The sequence below is a fragment of the Balaenoptera borealis genome, assembly GCF_965194805.1.
Source record: "Balaenoptera borealis genome assembly, chromosome: 5".
Classification (NCBI taxonomy): domain Eukaryota; kingdom Metazoa; phylum Chordata; class Mammalia; order Artiodactyla; family Balaenopteridae; genus Balaenoptera; species Balaenoptera borealis.
The window spans coordinates 10,890,296-10,907,732 of NC_138862.1; the positions used below are offsets into that span (position 1 = coordinate 10,890,296).

The 17,437-nt window shown below is 45.8% G+C and overlaps 1 protein-coding gene and 1 pseudogene across 3 annotated transcripts in view; both read left to right on the plus strand.

Moving 5' to 3' along the window:
* The first annotated feature begins 1,277 nt into the window (after positions 1-1,277).
* The window catches only part of RCAN1 (regulator of calcineurin 1), a 94,462-nt gene continuing 78,302 nt past the window's right edge, over positions 1,278-17,437 (plus strand). For both annotated transcript variants that reach the window (XR_014245514.1, XM_082395113.1), the window contains exon 1: positions 1,278-1,672. Coding sequence is in view for 1 of the 2 variants with exons in the window: in XM_082395113.1 (XP_082251239.1) it covers positions 1,439-1,672 (234 nt within the window). In the remaining variant the exon portion in view is untranslated. The remainder of the gene's footprint in view (positions 1,673-17,437) is intronic.
* Positions 1,610-17,437, plus strand: part of LOC309630187 (large ribosomal subunit protein eL21 pseudogene) — a 36,149-nt pseudogene continuing 20,321 nt past the window's right edge. Inside the window, exon 1 of the transcript XR_014249474.1 lies at positions 1,610-1,672. The product of XR_014249474.1 is annotated as a large ribosomal subunit protein eL21 pseudogene (transcript). The remainder of the gene's footprint in view (positions 1,673-17,437) is intronic.

The following is a 17,437-nucleotide window of genomic DNA, read 5'->3' on the forward strand; positions in this document are numbered from 1 at the left end:
CACGGCGGGTTCTGAGTAAATCTCAGCTGTTAGTTGGATAAACTTTTTATTATAATCACTACAGTTCCTAACTAGAGGCCTACTTTAGAAGAAAATACAGGTCTAATTTCACATCTTCCAAAGACACCTACACATAAACAGTACTGCTATTTATTGGGCCCTTACTGTATTCTTACCATATATGACCTAATTTTTCAGATGAGGAAACTGAGATTCAGCTTACTTGTCCAAGTAATTAACGGCAAAGCTGAAGTTTAGACTCAGATTTTCACTGAACCACATTGCCCTTCACAGTGAAGGAATTCTATTTTGCAGGAAAGGTGGGAGGAGGAGAGAGAGAGAGAGACTTATTTGAGGACCTCCGTTTTCTATCTATAAACTCCCCAAAGGAGAGGACCAAGGTTTTACTTCTTTTGTTAGCTCATATTGTACACAGTACATAGTAGTAACTCAAAAAAAGTATTTCTGATTATATAAATTTTGAACAATGATATAATGACTAATAAGCTAAAATCTAAAAGTAAGGTATTGTCGCAGGGGGGTGGGATGAATTGGGAGATTGGGATTGACATATATACACTACTATATATAAAATAGATAACTAATGAAAACCTACTGTATAGCACAGGGAACTTTACTCAATACTCCGTAATGACCTACATGGGAAAAGAATCTACAAAAGAATGGATATATGTATACATATAACTGATTCACTTTGCTATACAGCATAAACGAACACAACATTGTAAAGCAACTATACTCCAATAAGAATTAATTTTAAAAAATAAATTAAAAAAGTAAGCTATTGTTAATCACGGTCTAGTTCAATTCCAAATTGCGGCTATATCTGACAATATACGGTAAGAATCTAACCACTTGCCAAAGGCCATAGCCAGGATCATATCTCGTTTAAATCCCCCAAAGTTGGCCTATGTGCCTCAAAAACGTCACCCATGGGAACCACAGAAGCGCTGCCTCTCCAGCTATTAACCCTGCGCCCAAGACACTGCCTGGCGCCTTCAGCTGGCATCGGATGTCAGAAAAGCGGAACTGGCTAAAGAGACCTTTGCCCCTAACCAACATGGCCGCTCTGAGGCTTCAGGCTGAGGGCGGCAGAATGAGGATCACGTGAGAAGAATCCCGATCCTCTATTCGCTTTCTCTCCCGGACGGCGGGGGAAAATGACCCACGTGGGCCGGCCTTAAAGGGCCCACGGCTAAATCCGCCGGAGCTCCGCCCTCGTTGCCGGGCGGGCCGGGCGCGGAGTGGAACGGCGGCGGGCGGGGCCGGCACTCCGAGGCCGCGTCTCCGGGAGCCGTGGTGACCGCAGCCCGCTGCGACGCAAGCCCGAGCAGGTTAACCGCCCGGTCGGCGGACGGGAGAGCGCGAGGATCCCGCGCGAGCCCGGCACAGCCGGCGGGGGCGCACGGCCGCGGGGATGGAGGACGGCTTGGCCGGGCCCCGGCTCGGGGCGGCGGCCGAGGCGCGAGCGCGGCCCGGGATGACGCTGAGGCCCTTCGCGCCGTTCTCGGGGGCTGCCGAGGCAGACGAGGGCGGCGGCGACTGGAGCTTCATCGACTGCGAGATGGAGGAGGTGGACCTGCAGGACCTGCCCAGCGCCACCATCGCCTGCCACCTGGACCCGCGCGTGTTCGTGGACGGCCTGTGCCGGGTGAGGGCCGGGCGGGGCGGCCGTCGGGCGGAGGGCGGACACTTGTTGCCGGGAGAAGGCAGCGCCGAGGTCCGGGCCGGCCCGGGGCAGCCTCTCCAGCCGGGCCCTCGGCGGGGCGGGAGGCCACCCTCGGGGACACGGCGACGTCCCCGGCCGCCCTGCCGCGGTTCCCTCTGTCCCGGCTGGGGTGGGGGCGCGCTCCCCGAGGTCCCGGGTTCCGAGTACCTGCCGGGCCGCGCGCTGCGCGCCCAGGGGCTAGCCTTTCACCTGGGCCGGTAACCTCCTCCTAGTGCCGCTCCTGACCCCGGGTGTTAACTCGGGTGGGGAGGGGGGCGACGTAGTAGGAGACAATCGGAGGATGAATTAGCTCCCCGAGCGGCCGGGGAGCTTGTATCGTCACCTTGGGGCTTGGACCGTGCCGGGCACTTACTCCTTTGAGGAGGGGGTCGCCTCATTCATGGGGAGGAGGAAACAGACGTTGAGCGGCGACGTGACTCACTGTTACAAACAGGACAGCGTCTCGGCATTCTCAATCTGCACGCCTGGAAGGAAAGCCAATGTTTGGGTGAGGATCCGCGGTTGCTCATTATCCTGCGCTTGGCCAGTTTTGGTGGAATGGTGTTGGGGGGAAGGGGCCCATTTTCTAGGCCTTTAGGGTATTTAGTCTGGAATCTTGCTCCCTGAAGGGGTGACAGGAGACACTCAGTACAGGGAGAGTTGGATTTTTTTTTTTTTTTTCCTCCAAATCCCCAGGGTTTGGACACGTTGGAGGGTGAAGGGGGCAGGTATGAGTAACCAAGGGTGGTGGGGAGGAGGCATTTGTTTGGAGTCTGCAATTAGCGTGCGGAATAAAATTTGGACAACGTAGGCGTTGCAGAATAAAGCCTGTCTTTGAGAGAGATGCCCCGTTAGGAGAGCAGCTGTCAAAGAAAGTGCTGCTTTCAGTGCTTGGCTCTGAGTCTGCATTTACTGTCAATGAACTGTAGTCAAGGCGGCTGCCAAGAGGAACACCACTGTGGAACAGAGAATGGTGTGCTTAAGACCCATTTATTTATAATGTATAGGCTCATCGACTCTCAGGATTTACAGTGGCTGTGTGCTTAGATAAGGTTCCGTGCGTGCTTTCTAAAGGAACTCTTGGCGCAAATACAGGGTCTCACTCATTTTACTCTCCAACCTTTTCTCTTCTTGAGGCTAAGGTCTAACAGCATATCAGGTCTCTTTCTTAAGGGTCCTAGGCTTTCATGCTAAAGAAACAAGATCAGATCATGTAAGATGCTTGTTTGCCTAGCAATTCATAGTTTTACGGTGTTCCCAGTGTTGGGGACCATCCTGAAATTGCTTTGTGTGAAATGTTGCCCCCTTTGGTAGCTCTTCATTTTAACAAATGTGTGTTGAGATTCTGTTGTGAGCCAGGCACTGTTCTAGGCTCTGAGGGCACAGCAGTGAATAAAATAGCATTCCTGCTTTCAGGGCTGGCATTTTTGTTGGGGGAAACAGACAGTAAACAAATACATATCAAATTTGTCAAGAGGGGTTGGTGCTATAGGAAAAAGTTGGCCTTGGAAGATGGGGGGGGAGGGGAGGATTGCTGTTTTACATAAAATGATCAGGGAGAGGCTTACTCACAAGGTGCTGTTTTGAGCAGAGGCAATGGGCTAGCGTTCATTCATTCATTCACTCATTCATTTATTCTTCTCATGTTTATCAAATGCTTACTATGTTCCAGGTACTGTTTTAGGCCCAGTGGATAGAGTGGTGAACACAGTGAGCTCCCTGCTTATGTACTAGCGGTTGAGGAAGAGATAAGACAGTCAAAAAAAGTAAGTGAACAAGGTGATTTCAGATGGTGGTCAGTGCAATGCAGAACATACCCAGGATGATGTGATCGGGAGTGACCAAGGAGAGGAGAGGGACCGGGTAGTATCAGTCAGGGCCTAACAGGGACCCTATGGTGGTTCAAGAGGTTTTGATGAAGAACTGGTTAATTGGGGCAGGACTGAGGGAGTCAGAGGGAGTGCTGGGAGGAAGTCGTATTGCTGGAACCCTAGGAGAGTAGCCTCCTGGCAGGAGCTACAGACGTGGAGGGATGGAATTGAGATGCTGAAGCCGTGAGTTGCAGGTAAGAAATACCCCAGCTTGCCCCAGCTTTCTGATCTCGTTGGCAGAGCCCAGCTGGCAGCCAGGAGGCCAGGGAGTTCCAACCAATGCAGTCCGTAGGTGGGGTCAGCCTTCCAGGGCCCAGCGAAGGGTGGAGAGAGCAGAGAATGGCTCTGGGATCAGTGCAGGTAAAGAGGACGTGCGGAGAGGGTCAGCATGCGGCCGCTTTAGACTGAGTGGCCCCAGAAGGCCACTCGGCACGGCTTGGACTTGGCTGGCAGGAAGAAGCTCCTCGTGTAGATTTTGTGTGGCCGGCGTCCAGGCAGAGGGAATAGCGAATACAGAAGTTCCAGTGCAGGGATGAACGAGTGTGTGCAGAGGGCCCAGTGAGGGCAGTGGTGGTGGCCGAGGTTGGCGCAGCCGGGGAACGGTTCCACGGGAGCCTGGAGGCCCTGGGAGGGATTCGGATCCTGTTCTAATTGCAGAGCTAGGTGGAGAATGTCTTTTGGGGAAGGAGGTTGGGTGGGCAGGAGAGGAAGCAAAGAGGCCCCTTAGGAGGCTCTTGACTTTGGTTGTCAGGGGAGCTGTGAAGGTGTCTGAACTAGGGTGGAGACGTGGGAGACAGTGCCTGTCCTCTCCATTCGGGGGTCAGGAGCCTCAGAATGCGGGCAGGGGGAGCTCTGTGCCTTGGTTGCCCATCTGCAGGGTCCTGCAGAGACCGTTGGTAAGCCTTCCAGTAGAAAGATAAATTTCTCATTTAGCTAAAACCACTCCTCCAGGTGGGAAGATGTGGCTTCTGAGATTTCAGTCTGACGGCCTTATTATTTTGAAGGCCATTCTTATTAAAGCTGGAGTGTCCCCTTTGGGTGGTGTAATGAAAACATGATTCTACTTCAGGTCAGTGGTATCTGACCCTTGAGTAGGCAGACCATTGACTGCATTGCCAACAAAAGTCCGTGTGCTGGTGGTGTGGCCATACCCTCTCTTTAACCAGTCTGTTGGAGGATCATCTGGGTGAGTGATGGTGTCTTAACCTGTTAGGGCTACTGTAACAAAATGCCCCAGATTGGGTGGCTTATAAACAATAGAAATTTATTTCTCACAGTTCTGGTGGCCAGCATGGCTGGGTGAGGGCCCTCTTCTGGGTTGCAGACTTCTCGCTGTGTCCTGCCATGGTGGAAGGGATGAGAGAGCTCTGTGGAGTCTCATTTATAAGTGCACTAATCCCATCGTGAGGGCTTCATCCTCATGGCCCCTAATCACCTCCCAACAGCTAATACCATCACCTTTGGGGGTGAGGACATCAATATATGAACTTGGGGGAAACACAAACATCCAGATGGTGGCAGATGGTGTGAAGGAAAAAGGCTACGTCAGTGTTCTTTACGTGTGTTCATATCAGTCTCTAACCTTAATTTTAAAGTAAAGAAAGAAATTGACCTGAACTGCCAGTTCATTCGGGAGTTTATATAGGAAGCCCGTTTTCTAACTATAACAGTTGGATCTGATATGTAAAATTTGTTTTTGTTAGCTGGATCATCAAATTATTATAAATAATTTATAATTAACATGTTCATTAAATGTTTATCCAAAAAATAACTGAAACTGTATCGTCATTCATTTCAAGCAATATTATTAGAGAGATTCACACCATTACAAATGAATGAAAACTTTTATTAAAATAAGATTATTTTTTGTTGTACAGATATTTGCTTAGCATATTCCATTACTGTACTTTTTGTGAACCTTTTTTTCTTTTTACTGAGAAAGCAAAGCAGTGCTTTGAACCGGTAATTACATGTGCTTTGGATTGTTGGCAGTGGTTCGTTGGTTCCCTAGAATAAAGGTTCATTCAGTTGCCACCAAGCTAACCAGAAATTTAGAGTTCTCAAATAATATTGTTAGTTTCCAGGCAGTAGATATAATTTCATAGAGTAATGGAAACGAATGCCATTTTTCTGTTGTCTGAGACATGAATGTATATTTGATTGGCAGAGCTCTGCCTGTGACTAGCTCTGCTAGCGACTCACCTTTCTTAAAACAAATGCCCACATATGATTTATGATACTGGCGTGACTTTCTTTTCAAAACATGGAATAGTCTAATAAGGCATGAAAGGTGGTTGAGGGGTGTCCTTAAATTCTTTGTATCAGTGAAGACCCCTGAGAAGCTCCCATGCCCAGGCCTCTGCAGACCAATTCCAGTCTCGGGGGCTGGGAACCACCTGGAAAGCTCCCCAAGGTGATTCTGATTGGGAGCCAAGGTTGCGGACCATCGTCTAGCCAGAAGGGGTCTAGCCTGACCAGAGTCATTGTTGTATCGTGAAAAGATTATTGAGTAATTGATCATTGGTTCCACTTTCAGCCCAGATCTGTGCCTTGATTTCCTCTAGACCAAAATGGGAGTCAGGCCCCTAGTCGGGAGCCTCCCTTCTCCTAAGCGCCGTTTGACCTTGTGGCCAGAAAGCAGAATGGCTGGCCGTCAGCCTGAGAGCCCAGCCTTTGGGCGGGTGACACATGAGATAAGAACACCGACCTGAATGTGGGGTTGCCTCGTGGCCTTTGTACACGTCCTCTCGTGCTGCCGCTTGCTCTCCACCAGACGTCAGATCCCGGACTCGTCCTCCCAAAGCTTGTATTTCGGTAGACAAGATATCACTCAGTAGTAATTTGATGATTGAAATGTTTGAAGCTCCAAGGTGGCACAGCTGAGATGCATAGTTTCCGCCCGTGTGGTTGTATATGCTTGGCCGTGTATCTGCTTGTTCCCATCACAGTGTGTTGTAAAATGTGACATTCCAGCAGGATAGTAACAGTTGGGGGTTCTATTACGGTGTAACATCCCCGCCTTCCTAGGCCATTTTCACTTTTCATCCTAGTGTCACAGGCATGTGGTTTCTGAGACTTAAATTAAGCATAAAATTTCCCCTTAAACCTCCTCAAGTGTGGAGAGATATTAAACCCAATATGGTATGGTTTCATTTATTTGGGAAAGTTCAGAATGTTGTAAGTTTAAAAAAAACAAAAACCTGCATATTATATACGTGCGAAGTTTACTTTAGAAGTTATCCACTATTTCCCTAATTTTAGAATTTCTGACTCTTAAATAAATCTATCTATCTACATATGTATATATATATTTTTAACGTCCGTGAGGGTCTTTTGATCTCTCCTCTCCACTTCCCTCCCTAACAAGGGTTTGGTCCCCTTTTCAGCACCATCCGTTGCTCAAAGCATTTCTTCTTCAGTAGCAATAGCTTTCAACGTTATTGCCAGCAACTCCCAAGACAATTACATAAGGGAGCCAAAAAAAGAAGAAAAAAAAAATAGGCTTTGTGATAGAATAGCTAAAGCAGAGGCTGTTTGATTCCAGTGTTTATATTTCAGGCTCTATTCTTTCCTTCTTTCCTTTCTAAAAATGTCATCAGATGACACAGTCTACTCTTTTGCATACATGCCACTGAGGGGCCTGTTTGCCCTGTTCTGTGAATGCATCACTCCCGTTACAGTGATGGCAGTTGTGCACTCATCAGTGTGTGTGTTGGGGGTCGGAGCGGGGAAGGGCCTCCTCCGTGTGCATTTTCTGTGCACAATTGTGAGGACCCATTTCAAGGGCCGAGGGGGAGTGCCGGTCGTTTGAAATACAATTCAGTTGTGACAGAATTTTTTCCTTTGTAAATATGAATCACTGTCCAAACATGGGGACGCTGACAGTTAATGAGACAGTAAGTGACTCTGCTGTGTTCTCTGAGCAGTGATGGGCTATACCATGGCCGTAGGAAGTAAAAATAGCTCTTCTACCCTTCTTGGGCAGAACAGAAGCATTTTTAAAATTGAACATCAGGAAAATATTAATGCCCTTAATTCAAACTTTGACGTGGAAGAAAGGGTTGGCTTCATGTTATGTAGATTTCAGCCACTGTAGAAATCCTTTATTTGATTTAGTTGGTGTAGAGTGTTTTTGTTTATATTTTTAACCTCTAAAGATTTCATTGGGTTTAATATGCTCACATTCCCCTTTGAAGTGTGTCCGTGAGGAGGCAATGCAGCATGATAGTTAAGGGTATGAATCTGAAGCATACCTTTACCGCTAACACCAGTGTGACCCTGGGGAAGCTATTTACCCTACCGTGCCTTCACTTCCCTACCTGTAAAATGGAGGCGCCAGTAGTACTAACACCTTATGATGTACATAAAATGCTTGTCCCAGGGACTAGGACATAGTAAACACATAATGTAAGTTGTGTATTATCTACTGCTGTGTAACAAACTAACTCAAGACTTAGTAGTTCAAAACAATAAACATTTATTATCTCACAGTTTCTGTGGGTCAGGAATCCAGGGATGGCTTATCTTGGTGCTTCTGCCTCAACATATGCAGTAAAGTACCAGCTGCAGTCTCATCTGATGGCTCAACTGAAGGAACGTCTGCTCCTAGATACACTCACGTGGTCTTTGGCAGGATTGCATTTCTGGTGGGTTGTTGGACTGAGAGTCCCAGTTACTCAGTGGCTTTTGGCTAGACGCCCCCCTCAATTCATAGCCACACAGGCCTCTTTGTAAGGCAGCTTACAGCCTGGCCACTGGCTTCCCTCAGAGCAAGGGAGAAAGGGCATGCAAGATGGAATGCAATTCACAGTCTTCTTGTGACCTAATAATCTCAGAGTGATATCCCACTACTTTTACTGGATTCTCTTCATTAGAAGTGAGTCAGTAAGTGCAGCTCCCACTCAGCGGGGTGGGGGGCTTACACCAGGGCGTGAGTCCTGGTAAGTGGAGATCGCTGAGCCCATCCTACAGACTGCTGACCACAGTTGCTATTTATTAGTACATTTTCTTCCTTGTAAACTTTTTTGACTTCTTGGAGCAGTTAATGTTCAGAAATGTTTATGAAGGTGTTTTCTCATCTGATTTTCTAAGATTCAGCTCTATAAAGAATACAGTTTTAGACTCTACTACTTAACATAAAATACCTCATTGATAGGTTTATAGCTAGGTTCATAGCAAAAGCTGTCAGCCACTACACTTCTGAACCAAGAGCTCAGGAAACTAAAGCTTTTTTATGTTGAGAAGGTTCAGTACTTTTCCTTTCATTACTAATTTCAGCAGGTGCAATGTGAAGTTCCCACGTGTAATCATAATTAACACCATAGGAAGAGGTGTTTGAGGTTGGCCTGAATTCAGAATTAAAAGACAAAAATGTTATTTGATTCAGAAAGCTAATTTTGGATTTTTTTCATGCGACATAACAATAGCTTGTTTTACTTTATTACCTTTATAATTTTTGTTAATTTTTCTGCTTTACTTTACAGATAATAAAATAGTTTCTATTCATTATTGTGAAGTGCTTTATGTGTAATATATATCATTTCATCTTTTTATAAGAACTCTATGAAATAGGTACTGTTATTCCCATTCTGTGGACATGGAAACTGAGGCCAGAGGAGGCCAAGTAACCTGTCCCAAATCACATAGCCAGTAAGTGCTGGCCCTATGATTCAAACCTGGTTTTAACCAACTACAAAACCTGTGCTGGAATCATCTTGTATGCAGTAATGCACATGAATTTTTCATATCTTTCACATCTTATTTAAACCCTAGGATATCTCTATGAAGAAAGTGCTTTTATCCACAGGAAACTGAGGTTCATATGAGTTATAACTCTATTATTCTCTAAGCCATTTATTTATATTTAACAGATCTATTTGAGTGCTTTTTGTACATCAGTGGCAGCCCTGATGATATTCTCGTATTCAAGCGGAAGGCAGTGCCTGGGCACTGGAGTCAGGCAGACCTGGATTTGAATCCTAGCTCCATCACTTCACTCATTCATTCATTCATTCATTCAACAAGTATTTCTGAGGGCCTCCTGTGTTCTGAGGACTGTGCTCGTTGCAAGGCCAGCTGTGGGACCCCAGGTGAGTCAGTCAACCTCCCCAGGCTTGGTCTCCCCCGTCGCAGAAGAAGGACAGTAACCCCTCCCCCACAGTCACGGTGAGGTCAGGGTGAGGGGGCCGCAGCCCTTGGTGAATGACAGACACCCTCTCTCCCTTTGTGAGGCTCACAGGCCAGCAGGGAGGACACACACTTTTTAAATTGTGTGTGTTACGTAAATATAACCAAAGAGCTTAACAGATCCATAACAAACCACACACGTCCTTGGGCAAGATATTCACCCAGACCTCAGTTGCTTCATCTATGAAGTGACCGGGTTGAACTGGGTCATCTCAGTGAGGTCACTTCCAGCTCTTCTATCAGGGGAGCGCTTGCTCCCCTACAGACCTTTCCCAGTAGGAATTGACTCAAGAAGAGAATTTTTCCTAGTGTGACTCTAGTTCTCTTCCATCCAGCTTCCCAGCCTTCTACCTGCAGGGGAGACAGAACTTTACCTCTGTCCATTCTAGGTTTTCAGCTGTGGCTCTTTAACAAAAAGATGGATCACAGGAGAAAAACAGAAGTCATTAATGCGTGCAGCACATGTCAGGTGGGAGAACCCTCATCGTGACGTGGAGGCTTAGAACTTGGCTTACGTAGCCTCTTCAGCAAAGAATAAATTGATAGAGAAATGGCAGGAGGGAGGAAAGCAGTTTCAGGCTTCCACGTGGCAGCACACTGCGGGGAAGTAAATACGTGGGAGGGAACTGATGGGTGCGTTTGCAGATTCCTCTGTAAGAGTCTGGAGTCATCTCCATTAAAAGGGGCATTTATATCCCACCTATAAGCAGAAAAGAGGGACAAGATAGAGCTTTCTTGCATATGTGCTTCATAATTGCATTCAGCTCCAAATACCTTTTATGTCAGAGAGGCATATTTGGGGGGTGACATTCTGGTTTCCTCCATCCCCACTCTTGTGGCTTATCCTGCACTGGTCCGTGGGAGGCCTGTCTGCTGGTTTGTGGGAGAGAGGAGGTAAATTCCAGTCACTTACACTTGTGTCTGCAATTGGTCTTGGAAATTTCACCGATCCGAGAGGAACCTGTGTCAGAGACGATCTGACGCCAGTGCCGATTCTGTCCAGTTGCCATTTGAGGGTTTGCCAAATATATGACCTCACAAAGCCGGAACAATTGAGTGAAACTTTTTTTTTTTTTTAGTTTTTCCATTATTGGGAACTTTTCCCAATCGCCCGACAGCTATTTCTTATTGATACGGTGACAGTATGTCCCAGTTTGTCCATCTGGTTCATGCCTGTTGTCCCGGGAAGGTTACTAGAAGTCCCCTCCTTCACTCTTTAAGTTTGGGTGATCAATTATATATGTAGTTAGTAATTAAACAATTCAGGGACTTCCCTGGTGGCGCAGTGGTTAAGAATCCGCCTGCCAATGCAGGGGACACGGGTTCGAGCCCTGGTCTGGGAAGATCCCACATGCTGTGGAGCAACTAGGCCCGTGTGCCACAACTACTGAGCCTGCGCTCTAGAGCCCGGGAGGCACAACTACTGAGTCTGCGTGCCACAACTACTGAAGCCCGTGCGCCTGGAGCCCGTGCTCCGCAACAAGAGAAGCCACCGCCATGAGAAGCCCGTGCACCGCAACGAAGAGTAGCCCCCGCTCGCCACAACTAGAGAAAGCCCGCGCGCAGCAACGAAGACCCAAGGCAGCCAAAAATTAATTAATTAATTAATTAATTAAAAAAAGAAAACAATTCATGAGAAGCACCCTGTTTACTTAGCACATACTGTTCGCCAAATATTTTATGTACATCGTTTCATTTCATCCTTCTTTCAACCTTCCAAGATAAATACTATATTTGCCCATTTTATAGATGTGGAAGGCTTCTGCTCCCTTTGCAAAACTAATAAGCACACAGAATCCCATGGCAGCTGGGCGTCAGACTCTGGGCGCAGCTACAGAACCGTGGCAGAGAGGACCTCAGGCTCAAGCCTTCAGCTTCTCCAAGGAGGAATCTCAGAGCAGTGGCCACATTTCCTCAGGGGAGCTCACTAGATATTGGCAGAACTAGAATTTTCTCCCGGCCCGCTGGTTACGCTGCTCATCTAATTTCCTGTGAAATGATGTCCTCACCTGCCCCACGTCCCACCCCATGCAAAGAATCCGGAGCATGAGACAATGAGGAGGACAGCTAGAGTCCCGTCAGCTGAAACAGGCAGCACTGTCTCCTGTGCCACCGTTAGGGGGCTGCTGAAGAGCAGGGTACCTATGGCCCTTCCTGGTGGGAGGGCAGAGGAGGCTGTGTGAGAGCTAGTCCGGGGCTGTGCAGACACCAGCGCCTGCCACCAGGGGGAGGTCCCCTCACATGAGTTCTGCGATGGAGTCTGGTGGTTGCCTTCGCCTTTATTTCAGGCATCAAGGACAGAGCGTGCGTTTTCGGAGGGAGAAGTCACTCCCTGTGCTGCAGAAGAAGCTATTATAATGATAAGTGTGTAGCTGGAACTTTAAACTGGAGAGACACCCCCTCTCTTCCATTCTCCCAGCAGAAAGCCAAGGGAGGGGACTCTCCCTGCTGCTGGGCAGTGGGACCCCCTGTGGTTAGAGCAGGAAACAGGGATGCTGTGCTCGCCTCAAAGAGTGACCCTCTTTCACTGTGCCTAGTACACATCTGTGACATTCTCTGCCCCGTGCTCTGATTTTCTGTGACTTATTTGGACTGTGACACAAATGATCAGCATAAAGAAATATAAAGAGGGAATTCCCTGGCAGTCCAGTGGTTAGGAGTCAGTGCTTCCACTGCCGGGGGGCCCGGGTTCAATCCCTGGTCGGGGAACTAAGATCCCACAAGCCAAGAGGTGTGGGAAAGAAAAAAAGGAAGAAAGAGGAAGAGAGAGCTAACTCAGATGAAACAAACACTTCATTTCAGAGACAAGGGGAATTTTCCGAGCTGTCTTCAGCTATTAGGTTGCTATGGAGATTACTTTTAAAAGGCAAAGCTTTTGCTGGTACATAGGTTGTCAGCCCCGTGTGGTGGACCCCTGTCCTCGGATGAATTACCTACTGCCCAAGCCATGTAGTGACAGTATCCTTCTGGGCTGGAGTCAGGATTTGGGGGGATTCGGGTAGATCTCAGCTCTGCTCTCAGAACCACCTTTGCGCCTAAGCTGCAGATCTTGGATAGTGATGGAGAACCCTCAGGTCTGGGTCAGCAGTCTATAAACTACTAAAAACAGACCACTCATCAGCAAAACTCACTGGGTTACAAACAGTTCATGAACTGGCCTGGAGACCCTTGCAAACGTTTGGCAACATCAGGGTTGGTTTGTATCTATATCTCTCTTTCCGGAACAGCCCAGTCCAAGATATATCTTTCAAACTCAGCCACCTGTTTGACCCTGACACAGCATTTCCAGAGTGGTTTTCATTTTTAAAATCAGTTCTGAATTTGTGTATTTCTTCAAAGTGATTCATAAATTCTCAGGGGGCACTTTGACCCTAATGTGCTCTGTTATTCAGTTATCTCCTTGACATGTATTTGGGAAATACCATTAACGGATCTTCAGATACTTTGTAACCTCCACATTCGGAGTATTTCAGTTATTTACAACATGTTCAGGATAATGACCTGGTCCTTAGCACCATGAGCCTGCCTGAGACGGTGGCACAGGTGAGGTGGATGGGGATAGAGAGGTTGTATGCTGAGGGGATGACTTCCTGCATTTATTGGGAGGTAGTTGTGCAGAGGACAGAATGGAGACTTGTGCTTCAATTCGTGGCCTGGAATGAAGCAGTAGCAGCTGGGCCATGGCTGAGATTCTGAGCACATTCTTTATCTTATATCATAAAACAAGGGCTGGGTGGTGCTTCACCTTACTAGGATGCCTGTGATAATTAAATACAGCAGGACAGTGTTTGTGATAGAAGCTGAAGGCAGGAGATGCCCTGAAATGATTTATTTAGTCTTTATCAAGGACTTCGTTTTAATGTCATTGTCTATACGGCTAGAGATTTTATATTGAGTAGCCATTTAATTTTTGTTTGTTCATTTCCTTTTCATTTCCTTTCTTTTCCTCCTTTGTTTTCTCTGCACAGGGACTACATTGGCAAGATCACCTACTTGTAGGTTTTCTTCTTGCTTGCTACTTATCTTATTTTTATGGCTTAGCTGAGAGTGAAAATGTATAAGAGAATATGCATATATTACCTGTGAGTGCCCACCTTCTTTGTGGACAAAGACCTACCTTTCTTTGGAGTTGTGCATGTTAAAAAGTCAGTAAGATGCAGTAGTTAGGAGGGTGAACCCCTGAGCCAAGTCAGTCTGAATTCAAATCCCAGCTCTGCCAGCAACTAGCTGTGTGACCTTGGGCAAGTAACTTAACTTCTCTGTGTTTCAGTCTCTTTGTAAAATGGGGTAATAAAAGTACCTACCTCTTGGGGTTGTGAAGATGAAAAGAGAGCATATAAATAAAGGGCTAAGAATAATACCAGGCTTGTAGTAAGTGTTTTGTAACTGTTAGCAATTTTATTTACATGATTATTAAAATGCAAAGACTACGGTATCTGTATTGCTTACTGCTATAATCCTGTGCCTAGGACAGTGCCTGCCACATAGTAGGCACTTAAATATTTGTGCAGCAGTGGAAGTAAAACACTAACATAAAAATAAAAGTCTTGCTCTTTTAAGTTCATTAAATATTAAGCCTTATTTTCCCAGGAGTAGTTTTAGGCACTTCCAGAAGTTGCATAAATTATCTCAGGCCAGAAGGCTCTGCAGCTTTAAAATCATGGCAGTGATTGTGTGTGTGTATGTGTGTGCACGTATGTGTGCACACACACGTGTGTATGAAACTAACAGGCTGAGATGTTGCTGAACATTTAGAATGCATTTAGAGCTGTATTATACCAGAAGACTAGCATGGCTTGTTATCACCTGTAATGCTTAGAACATCATGTTTTAACGTGAATGAGCGTTGCTACAAAGTTGAAAACAAATTAAAAACCTAAACCCTTTAAAAAAGAAATCTCGGGCTTCCCTGTGGCGCAGTGGTTAAGAACCGCCTGCCAATGCTGGGGACACGGGTTTGAGCCCTGGTCCGGGAAGATCCCACATGCTGCGGAGCAACTAAGCCCGTGTGCCACAGCTACTGAGCCTGTGCTCTAGAGCCTGCGAGCCACAACTACTGAGCCCGCGTGCCACGACTACTGAAGCCTGCGTGCCTAGGGTCCGTGCTCCGCAACAAGAGAAGCCACTGCAATGAGAAGCCTGTGCACTGCGACGAAGAGTAGCCCCCGCTCGCCACAACTAGAGAAAGCCCGTGCGCAACAACGAAGACTCAACGCAGCCAAGAATAAATAAATAAAATAAATAAATTTTAAAAAATAAAAATAAATCTCAATAAGATAATGGTTTTTACATAAAGTTTCTCTGAAGCATAAAATCATTATTTATAGCAGTAAGAAATCCTAGGCTTCCCAAGCACAACTTTTTTTTAAAAAATCTGTAATTGATAAATAAATGTCATGTTTGCTGGTGAGGTTTTCCCCTCCCTGCCTCCCTATTCTCTCTCTCTCTTTGCTTTCCCTCTTTCCATTCTCTCTTGTTGTTCTTAGAATGCCTTTTAGGGAATACACAGATCTTTTCAGAAATTCATCGTCATCTGCTAAATCCCATCTACCAGCCAGCCTCTAGCACCCTTGATAGAAGGAGGCTGGTCATTCTTTGCCAAATCTCGTCCTAAGAGGGCAAAATCAACCTGTGATCTTCTTATCTCTGAATGCTGCCCTGTTTTCCACTACATTGTACCAGGAGAGGTGACCTTCCTGAATGAAATGCATGCTGTCTGCTTAGTACTCAGTGGCCTGCTGTGCTTTTAATTAAATGAACCAATCTTTAAAAACCCGAGTCTTATCCCCAAAGCAGCATGGCACTCACAGTCTGTCCCCAGGTCAGACATTCCAGATGGTTACATCATAGGGTGGCACCAGTGGGGACTGAAGATTGGATCACGGGGCTTTAGCGTGGTGTGATCTGGGCTCATAGTTCTTCGAGCCATTTCTCTGTGCTTTTGGTCCAGGATAACTCAGCCCTTATCCAGCCTTCTAGCCAGAGAGTACAGCCATGACATGCTGACTTTAGCAAGAAGTTACCCACCATTGTATTACGTCTACACTGTGCTGGGGTAAGGGTATATTATGTCACTGGGGAAAACTTTCTGAAGATCACAACTCATAATGAGTATTATTTGCTGAGTACCAACTATGGGTTATTACATTTGTCTAGATTGCTGTGTGCTTTGAAGAGTAATTCATTATAAAATTTTTATTTGATTGTTAAAGTGTTAACTAAAAATTCCTCATCCTTTTCTCTCAACCTGTTTCTTAAAAATAACCTCTAAGTTTTATGTGTACTCTTTCACGCATATTCTATATATGCCATGTGTATATATTTATAAATATCATACTACATATACTCTTTTGCTACTTGCATTCTTTTATTTATTTATTTATTTATGGCTGTGTTGGGTCTTCGTTTCTGTGCGAGGGCTTTCTCTAGTTGCGGCAACTGGGGGCCACTCTTCATCACGGTGCACAGGCCTCTCACTGTCGCGGCCTCTCTTGTTGCGGAGCACAGGCTCCAGACGCGCAGGCTCAGTAGTTGTGGCTCACGGGCCTAGTTGCTCCGCGGCATGTGGGATCTTCCCAGACCAGGGCTCGAACCTGTGTCCCCTGCATTGGCAGGCAGATTCTCAACCACTGCGCCACCAGGGAAGCCCTGCTACTTGCCTTCTTAAAATATTGTGGACATCTTCCAACAGACTCAATGGAATCTGTTCTTTTGATGACCGCCTGGCATTTCATTATAAGAATGTAACATAATTGAACCAGCAATTCCTACTGATAGACATTTAGTTTGTTTCTAGGTTGTTGTTGTTTTTTTCCTGTTGTAAACAATGTCACAAGCAGCATCCTTATACACGCCTCCCCGGGTATCCATGGGGGAGCAGTTCCATGACCTGTGGATACCAAAATCTGCAGGTGCTCAAGTCCCTTATAGTAAATGACATAATATTTGCATATAACCTATGCATTGTAAATGCTCTGTAAATAGCTGTAAATGCTATGTAAGTAGTTGCTGGAGAACAGCAAATTCAAGTTTTGCTTTTCAGAACTTTCTGGAATTTTTTTCTTCCAAATGTTTTTGATCCATTGTTAGTTGAATCTGCAGGTGTGGAACCCGAGGATCCAGAGGGCCCACTCTACATGTATCTTTGTTTACTTGTGTAAAAATGCTTGCAAAATACATTTCTAGAAGTGAAATATCTGTGTCAAGGGTATGGCTGTTTTGCATTTTGATAGATACTGTGAATTTGCTCTCCTGAATGTTTTTTCCAATTTATATTACCACCTGCACTGCATGACAGTTCCTCTTTCCCCACATTCTTGCCAATACAGGGGATCATAAATCATTTGGGATCATTGCCACAATCTTTGATAAGTGAAAAATAGTATCTCTTTGTTTTAATTTGCTTAAGGTTGACCATCTTTTATTCATATTGGTCATTTGTTGTTGTTTTTGTTTTCCTGTAAATTGATTGTTTATATCTTTTGCTATTTTTGTGGTAAGTTTTCATCTGTATTTGTGAATTTTTCAGAGTTTTGTTGTATATTAAGGAAATTGTTACTTAATCACATATATTACCAACATTTCCCCCAGTTTGCCATTTGACTATGGTGTTTTTACCCCACAGACATTTTTATCCTTTTTATTTGTAGTT